The sequence below is a fragment of the Aethalodelphis obliquidens genome, unplaced genomic scaffold (genome assembly GCF_003676395.1).
Source record: "Aethalodelphis obliquidens isolate GAN/ISIS:26980383/991018 unplaced genomic scaffold, ASM367639v1 scaffold1, whole genome shotgun sequence".
Taxonomy (NCBI): Eukaryota; Metazoa; Chordata; class Mammalia; order Artiodactyla; family Delphinidae; genus Aethalodelphis; species Aethalodelphis obliquidens.
Window position 1 is genome coordinate 52,415,909 of NW_020837945.1, and position 9,920 is coordinate 52,425,828.

Here is a 9,920-nt window from a genome sequence, read left to right on the forward strand (position 1 = left end):
ATCTTTCTGTTAATGTGGTTTTTGTTCCACAGGCTGCAGGATTGTAGTTCTTGCTTCTGCTGTCTGCCCTCTGGTGGATGAGGCTATCTAAGAGGCTTGTGCAAGTTTCCTGATGGGAGGGACTGGTCCATGATTTATTTTTAAGTTGTGAAAATATTATGTCCTCAAATTTATTATAACTTCCTTCTTCCCATACTGGTCAAAGTAGGTTGAAAAAAACCACAATTGCAAAATTGATTTATTACATTGCTAAATTTATTTTATTTTATTTTATTTTTATACTTATACAACATTGACTCTTTTATCTGTCTCTGTCTCTACTGGCTCCCTGCAAGTTGGAATTTTTACTTTGGAGGAAAGAATATTATTTAATGAAGTGAGTTTGAAAGAATAAAAGAGAAAGAGAGGGAGTGAAAAGAAAAGTAGAGAGAAAAGGAATGAAGGAAAAGTCAGGGAGGTGAGAGGATGCAAGGAGAATAAAAGAAAAAGGTTTCGAGAGTCATGTAGTTTTCCTTGATTGCCACAATATCTTACTGATTTATAGAAATTATAATTATTAGTATATATTAGAATATATAGCAAGGTGCTATTAGAATAATCAACGTACATGTTTATGCATATAATTTTGTTCAGTTTTACCTGAAAACATTGGAGTAAGACGTCACTCAAGTTCTGTCATTTCAATGTAGTATTTTCTCTATTTTACCTATCTGTAAAAAAGCAGCTGGGTCAGTATTGACTTCATATTGCTGAACACTAATATCATCAGGAGCAGTAAAAGGGATTAGATATAAACTGTAATAAAGTCAGTTAGTTCAATGCAGGAAAAAAATATCTTTTGGATGCCTACTATAATCAGACAGTAAGATATAATAAAACATGGTCCTTATTATCAAGGAGCTTACACTCAACTCAGGGAGACTAAAGAGATTGGCCACATTTGAAGTGTCATGGGACAGATGGCTGGAGGTCTGGGTAGAGACTCACTGAATGGAAGAGCTGGATCTCTCTGTGTTTAAGATCTGAAGAAAGCAAAACATGCCAGAGTCTCAATCAGAAACTTGAGAGGTCCATGACTTAGGAGTAGGGACAAACCAGAGGTAGACTGAGTCTTACTAAAACTGCAACTGAGCTTCAGACCCTATCTCCTCACCTATCTGCAGTAAAGGGGGGACCTTATGTGATGGAAAATAGCATCATATGTAGTCTCTTCTGTTATTTTATATATGGTGTCATGCAAAAAAAAAGGACTAGATATGCAAAGAGTCAAGAAAATATAATCAATAATCAAGAGGAAAAATAGACAAGCAGATCTATGCATTATTTGGGTATTGTAGTTAACAGGCAAGGATATTAAAATAACTATAAATAAGATATTGAAAGGGGAAGAAAAGATGGCCAAAGGAGATGAATGGAATAGAAAATAGAAATGTACTTTAAAATATTTAAAAATCAAATTGACATTTTAGACTTGAAAAAGATACTATTAAAAAATAAGTTTTTGGGGACTTCACATAATATTAAAAAATAGGTCTTTGGGGACTTCCCTGGTGGCACAGTGGTTAGGAATCTGCCTGCCAATGCAGGAGAGCCAGGTTGGAGCCCTGGTCTGGGAGCATCCCACATGCCACGGAGCAACTGGGCCCATGCGCCACAGCTTCTGAGCCTGCGTTCTAGAGCCCACGAGCCACAACTACTGAGCCCCCGTGTGCCACAGCTGCTGGGGCCCACATGCCTAGAGCCCGTGCACTGCAGCAAAGAGTGGCCCCTGCTTTCCACAGCTAGAGAAAGCCCGTGCACAGCAACGAAGACCCAATGCAGCCATAAATAAATATATAAATAAAAGACTTGACCTTTTAAAAAAAAAATAGGTCTTTGGTGGATAAATTTAAAAGCAGACTGGCCACAGCAGAACATAAGAGAAGTAAACTGGAATACAGATCAATAGAAAACATCCAAGTTGAAGCACAGAGAGGAAAAAGAATAGATAAGATACACAAGAAAATGAGAGACATGTGGGACACACACAAAAGGTCTAATTTATGTATAAGTGAAATCCCAGAAAGAATAAAGAGCAAGAATGTCTGTCACCAGTAAAATAGATAAATAAGCCCAATAACAAGCTATACAGCAATGAAAATAAACAACCTACAACTACATGCAACATTATATATGAATGTCACAAACATAAAGTTGAGTTTAAATAAAAGGCAGACAAATGAATACATGTGGTATGATTCCATTTATAACAAATTATAAAACCAGGTAAAACCATTCTGTGAGATATCAGGATTATAGTAACCTTTGGAGAAGTAGAAGTGACTGGAAGGGAGTATAATTGGGGATTTCTTCATCTGCAACTATTTTATTTCTTGAACTAGGTACTAGTTACATTCATGCACCCAGTTTTTGAAAATTCATTGAACTGTACTCTTATGATAGGTACATTATCTTGTGTGGATATTATTGAGGTTACTAAGATTTTATTCGTTACTAGTTAAGTAACTTATTAGCAAAAGAGACTAGACCTCAAAAGATCTGTGGTATGTATATATGTGTGTATATATATATATGTATATATGTGTATATATATATGTATAATGTGATATATATAATGTAGATGGCATATATACCTTTATTTTATACATGTAAATTCATATATATATATATATACTGTCACATATTATAGGACTCAATCATGTTGGCAGGGTTTGAGGTTGCTCTCCTGCTTATGAATCAATTTAGAAGGCTGTAGTTTAAGCTAAATTAAGAATTTTAAAATCACAAATTAAATTAAATTTAGGCTAAATATAATGAATGTCTCAGTATGAATGAGCCATATGTCTTTATCTCACTTGGACATAAATCATACACAGTTACACACTATTAACACTATGACACTCTTAACACTATCACACTATTAAGTTGTGATTCTTAGCAAATGAGTTAAGGAGTTCTATTTAAAGCATAGAAATACTTTTAGGGAAAAATGGAGTTTTCTACCCTAGCTTCCTTAACCAAGAGACACGTCTGGTACTATATAATTTTTATATAAAAGTAGAAATATTACTAGGAATTATATAGCAGTAATAATTTGAGGTACCATATCACTGTGATTCCCCTGATGTGCTTATAACAAGGAGAGAGTTAGGGAATAAAGGAGGAATGGAAGGAAGGAAGAGAGAGGGGAGGGAGGGAGGAAGGAGGTAAGGAAATAGTACACCCTTGGAAATACAGTTATGATTTCTCTCAAGTGGTCACAAAACCAAGGAATTTAGCTGTGTGTTTAAGAAAACCTGATTTCAGCTCTTAAAAGAGAGAATCTAGTAGTCGTGTGTAACCCTGGAAGCCACTAGGGCAGTGGTTCTCAAACTACATGCAGCCGGACCACTAGGAGGTCTTGTTTGTCATAGATTGCAGGCCCCATCCCCAGAGTTTCCTTTACATGCTTCTATGGTGGGGCCTCAGAATTTTCACTTCTGTCACGTTCCCAGTGGGTGCTGATACTGCTGGTCTGGGGCCACAGTTTGAGAACCACCACACTGGAGCTGCCTTATCTTCTGCTAGGATACAGGACATTGGTTCAACATGGATGCATAATAGGGAATGCAGAAACTGAAAGCCCCTAATGAAACTTCTTCAGAAAATTTTTGCAGGATGTATTTTCCCAGAATGAAAATTTTGACTATCAAATGATAATAATTACTTCCCGGAAAGTAGAAAGAAAATCAACCCAGCCAAAAACATAATGCAACTAAGTATGTATAGTCTGTGTTCAAAATAACTGACTTCTTTTTCTCTTAGCATACATTTAATGCAACCCTACAACGAAGGTAATTTCAGTGGAATGTGTTCTGTTACCAGTCAAGGCTCACAGATGTGGAATTGTTTGTCCTAGGGGCTTACCTGTATTAGATGTATAACATTTGCTTTTCAAAGATACATTAATGTGAACCCTAAAATTAAAAATAAGAAAGGTTAAATATGTGTGTGTCAATGTGATAATGTTTAATTCTCTCATAGGACTGCATCAAAACATGTAAACAAGGATCTTGGTAATCTGGAAGAAAACAAAAAGTTAGAAGAAAACAATCACAAAACAGAAGCCTAAGAGAGAAACTGTTCCACTTGTTGTCCAGGTGGGTAGGCTGTTTGAGGTTTACAGAAATAATTCCCAGGAAAGTATGAAACATCCTAGAGATGAAAGGGAAAGCCTTGACATTAAGATACCTTATAATTACAGCTTTCAAACAGGAAGAGAGTTTTTCAAAAGGAAACTTTGGTTACTCAGAAAGGTATTCTCAGAAGTATAGAATCTTAATGGATTCCCCATCCTCTGAATAAAAATCATTATCCTCAGAATAATTGAAATCAATTTTGAGATTTTAACATTCAATGAGCATTTTTTATTCTAATGCCAAAAATTTTGCTGAGTGCAAAAATCTTAATTTTATAAATTGATATTTTGATTAGATGAGAAGAAATTCTCATACTTTATTTTTAAAAGCAATTATGAGAATAATTTTAAAATATAAAAATTTTAATCCAAGGATTTAATATACTTAAAAGTGTCAGCATATTTATACAGCCATCTCTCAAATCATTCTAATGAACAGACTAACAAATTTGTGTGTGTGTACACACACACTTTTCCAAATAGTGTATATATTATATATGTGTGTATGTATCTATATGTGCATATATATGTATGTGTGTATTATGTATATATCAATATAATATATATGCATGCATATATATTGCATACATCAATATATAATAGCTATATGAGTGTGATTTTTAAGATAATCTCCAAAAGAGGTATGTTTCCATGGTATTGCCACTTTCAATTTGAACTTTTTATTTTTATTTATGTTCTCTTAAGCCAGTCAAACAGAGAAGCCATTTGGACAAATTATTTTTTGTGTCCTTGAGAATAGTGTTACTATAGTTTACTCAAATATATAAAAATCCCCAACAGCCATAGTAAAACTTTGGTTCATTATAAATAAACCGCAAGTTATGATTCGAGTAGGTCACCTAAATTAATCCCATAGAGGAGATAGGGAGCAAGGGAAAGAATTGCAATTAGAAGAATGCACACAGGAAAGAAAAATAAGAATGATTGAAATAAGACATTTTTATAATCTGGAAACCAGAATTTCAAAATGATTGGGTGAAAGGAGTGAGATCTGAATTCCTTCCCTTATCCTGCCTTCCACTGGAGACCAAGTACACAGCATTCCCACCTGATTCTTATTTCTGATTCGTTCCTCAATCCTCTGTAAATGAGAGTTTGCCGTCTTTTTTCTTCAAAATCAGATAGAGTAAATTCTCAAAGGAAAATTGAGCTTGAGGACAAAACCCACAAAATGGAGTGTGATTTGAAGGGATAAGTGAGTTTGTTAACCTGAAGAGAAACAGAATGAAATATTTTCCTGAAAAACCTTATAATTTTCATAAGAATTAAGCAGTTTTCACAAAAATACTTTCAACAATTCAAAAAGATTATTAGTTGAAGAGCTGCAGCAATACCTGGGATTACAGTTAGGTTCCGGGACAGTGGAGCTTTATAAAAAGCTCTTATGAAAAAAAAAAAAAAGCTCTTATGAAGTATCACTTTCAGTACAAAGCATATGTTGATTGTGAAAAGTGATTGCTATGGTAACTTATCTGAATTGTGGTTTTTTTCATCATTTCAGAGAAAAGAAAACTATATAGACCAATTGAAGCATGAACGTGGATTGTATTTAAGACATATACAAAGACATTGACAGCAATTCATGGTTCAAGTGTTAAGCAGTTCATTCTACCAAGCTGTCACAGGATTTTAGAGAATTATCTCAAATAAAACAATGAAATGAAATTACAAACAATAACAACAAGTTTTGGCAGCCATGATAATAGGTCATATGTTGTGTTGGTTTGATTTTCTTTTCTGTAAATGTCTGCACTGAGAATTCCTTTTTGGTTTGCCTTTTATGTAAATTTTTTACGTAGCTATTTTTATACACTGTAAGCTTTGTTCTGGGAGTTGCTGTTAATCTGGTGTATAATGTGACGCTTTTATTTCAATTGTTTATATGGATAATCTGAGCAGGTACATTTCTGATTCTGATTGCTATCAGTAATGCCCCCAGACTCTCTCACAAGCACCTAAATCCCAAAGGTGGCAGCTTGTGACGATTGGGGACACACGTTGCCCTAATCAAAAACTGATTTTTATCACTAGGGAAGAGGAGGCAAAGAGTGAGGTTGATAAGCACCAGATGAACTACTTCTGTGTACATGCCACCAGCTGACTCTCAAGGAAATCACACGCATGTATGGACACACACATAATAATGGTGCTCCCAAACTGACAATTTTGCCTATTCTGAAAAAAACATCACGTAGAATTTGGGTAGCATTTACCTTTAGAGACACCTGCTAGTAAATTATTTTCTGTCAAAATAAGAAAACAAATCAATGAATGAGAGATAGTTTGAAAATATCATGGATAACATTCCCATTTTCATAGGTCACTATGTAAATCACTGTAATTGAAAATTGGAATTAAATCCTTTGGGTTATCCACTGCCTTAAAATTATACCTATTTCCTTTAAAAAAAAAGGTATCAGTCAGAATTGGAGATTTTTAACAGTGATCATTATCAAAGCTGTGTTATTTTCCACAGAATATAGAATATATATTTTTTTCGTGTGTTTTTGTTAACTACGCTACAGATATTGAATGCACCTTGAGATCATTTAGTGTTTTTAACTGGTACATAATTTATCAAGCAGTACATCAAAAAGTATAATAATAAAATGTCTATATACCTTTAATTACATTCAAATTTGTAACTTTATAAACATGTTTTATGCTGGAGGAAATTTATAGGGTGGTAGTGTAAATGGAAACTTTTTGAAGTAGGCTGGATATGGGCCAATAGCTACTTGGGACTAGACTTTTAAACTTTGCTCTTTCAAGCAGAAGCCTGGTTTCTGGGAGAACACGGCATGGCCATTTTTGTCACGGATTTACATAACTTTATTGAAGAAAAATGAACATCAGATTTCCAGGTATAGAACTGTGTTCTTTTGGAGGAAAGGAAGACTCGTGTTTGTTTTTTAGATTGATGGAATAAAAAATTAGGAAGGCAATGAAAAATAAATTGAAGATTAAAGTCAGATGAAGATTAGGAATAAATACTTTGCCACTTCTGCATTATTTAGAAACACATGTTGTTGTACATTTGTAAACCATTTGCTGTCTGAGCAATAGTGACTCAGTTTAATAAAAGCTTCCTATAGTGTATTGGTATGAATTAAATACATAAAATATCCTATTAGACTCGATGCTGTATAAAATATTATGGGAAAAAAGAAAATATGTTATTTTGCCTCTAAACTTTGATTTATTGAAGTTTTATTTGGCAGGAAAAAATTGAATCTTGGTCAATATTTAAACCAAAGTGAAAGGGGAAAAACCAAAGTTATTGTTTTGCATGGCTACGCCATTCTGTTATCTCTGTAAATACTGTGATTTTTTTTCTTTTATCTTTAGAATTTTGTTAAAAAAATTCTAAAATTTTTAAACACCTGCTTTCCACAATAAACCATGAACACTAAAATGAACTTATTTCCATATAAATATTTTTTCTTTTTATCTTTTGGTGTGAGAGATCAAAGGTTCAAAGTTTAATTCCTAAGAGACATTTGCATAAAGAAGCAATGCAACAATAGAAAGAGAGGTTTTTACTGCAATTATTTCTTGGCGTCTATGGTTAACTAAGTCCAAAAACAGCTGTCAGAACCTAGAGAGCAGAACATGGGAAACTCTGAGCTTTGGACTGAAAGCAGAAAGTTTGCCTGGGGAAAAAAGAGACAACACTGTTACCAGTGAATCAATGCCTGGATAAAACGGAAAGCTTATGTGTACAACTGCAGCCATAAGCACAGCAAGGCTGGGAAGGAATATAATGCACAATCCTCAACCTTTGAGGTTTCATCTTTCCAAACTTAACTCTCTGGCAACAGGAGACAGGTTTTGCCAGTTCAAGGTTCACTCCCTATCTGTGACTACAGGACTTGTATGTGGAAATGGATTAACATACCCGTCTATGCCTAAAAGATAATAAAACTGAAATATGTCTTCACATATCTCTCACAGCTGTCTGCCTCTTGTCTAAACTAGGATGTTCATGCATAGAAAGTAGTTGTCTTTATTAAAGAGTGGAAAACTCATTGTGACTCCCCATCTCCCTGGAGAAGTAATTCAGCAAAATAAAATTGTCCATGCCCTCCTATGATGTCAGGTAAGCCACTTCAGCTAGTCCCCGATTTCACAAGGGGTGATTTCTGTAATGCGTGTATCTCCCTTTTCAGCCATAGAGTCACACTTATTGTGGGCCTCCCACGTGGCTGTCCTGGGAACTGACTTAAGAGGACCCTTGCCTGTTCAGCGTACCATCTGGAGTTACCTAGGCATGAACCTAGAAATGCTTCCCCCTCCAAGTAAGGTAGAGCCAGCTATGTGCGTCAGAGAAAGTAATTAATATTTATTGAGCTCATACTGTGTGCTTGGGCCATCTATACGTTATCTTTTTTAATCCTGAACGGTTATAAATAGTATTAAATATCCTCTGTTTCATAGCAGAAAATTAAGGTTTAGAGAGATTCCATAACTCCCAAGTACGTTTAGCTTCTAAGAAGATAAGTCAGGTATCAAACCGATCTGATTCTAAAGGCCATGCTCACCCCAGTCTACTATAATTCCCACACTTCTTTAATAAAGAAATCTTCCTTTTTAGAATATGTAAAATTGAAAAACATTAATTGATACATGAACTGGTTATACCATCTATAAAGGATTATTCCAAGATATTCAAATCACTTAATAGGCAAATATTATAATATTTTAACTGTATTTGGAGTATTAGACATTATATATATGATTAAAACACTTCTGTATTTAAAAATGTGATGTGACATATATATATCAATCACATCACACTTAAATACCTCCCCCACATATATATATATATATATATATATATATATAAATCTCACACACACACACACACACACACACGCTATATATATATATATATATATATATATATATATACCACATTACATATTAAACACACATACTGCTCTCAGATACTAGTTACCTATTGTAAGACCTGGACTATATTGGTGTTTTATTTACACTGCTTCATTTGAATCCACCCACCATTCTGCTACAGGAGGTGCTGTCCCTATCTTACACATGAAGACAATGTAAATAAGTTTGTCTACAATCACAGACACCAGGAGTGGCTGACCTAGGACCCGTGCTCAAGATGACCAAGTTTAAGTTCTATTCTATTCTATTCTATTCTAGAACTATTAAGTTCTATTCTATTCTATACTACCTTGTTTATCATCCCTGTTGTATTGAATATACATCTAATCTATGCTTGGGGAGAGTGCCAAAAGATAGATTTGCATTGAATAACCTACTTGTTCCCCCTAGTAACTAATGCCATTCATATTCAGAGTAATATGATAAGAAATATGTGAAAACTGCTTTGAAAACAATAAATTATTATATAAATGTTAGTTTTTTATTACATGTCTAAGGAATTAAGTGTACTATTCTAAAAAATGCAGTAGATTTGGCTTTACAAGTATCATACTTTAACAATAAAAATTACTTCAGTTAAATGTAGAATGTGTATTTCTTATCTAAGCTTCTGAATAAAAAGTATTTTAAAAACACTAGAAACATGAAGTCAGAATACTGGAGTTCATTTTTTCCCCCTCTTTACCTGTTCCAATCCAATTTCTTTTTCTTCAGCAAATATCCATCTCTCATTTTTTCTTATAAATGCTCCTCAAATGCACAAATATTCATTGGAAAATGAACACACAAGCATAAGACTGCAAAGGCAGAT

At 34.1% G+C, this 9,920-nt stretch overlaps 1 protein-coding gene across 2 annotated transcripts in view; it reads left to right on the forward strand.

The window, feature by feature from the left end:
* The window catches only part of ALCAM (activated leukocyte cell adhesion molecule), a 201,772-nt gene extending 193,621 nt beyond the window's left edge, over nucleotides 1-8,151 (forward strand). The window contains exons 14-15 of one of the 2 annotated variants that reach the window (XM_027104028.1): nucleotides 4,024-4,139; nucleotides 5,700-8,151. In XM_027104028.1, the coding sequence (XP_026959829.1) occupies nucleotides 4,024-4,111 (88 nt within the window). In that variant the 3' untranslated portion in view covers nucleotides 4,112-4,139; nucleotides 5,700-8,151. The remainder of the gene's footprint in view (nucleotides 1-4,023; nucleotides 4,140-5,699) is intronic. The other variant, XM_027104027.1, reaches the window with a different exon arrangement.
* The last annotated feature ends 1,769 nt before the right edge of the window (nucleotides 8,152-9,920 follow it).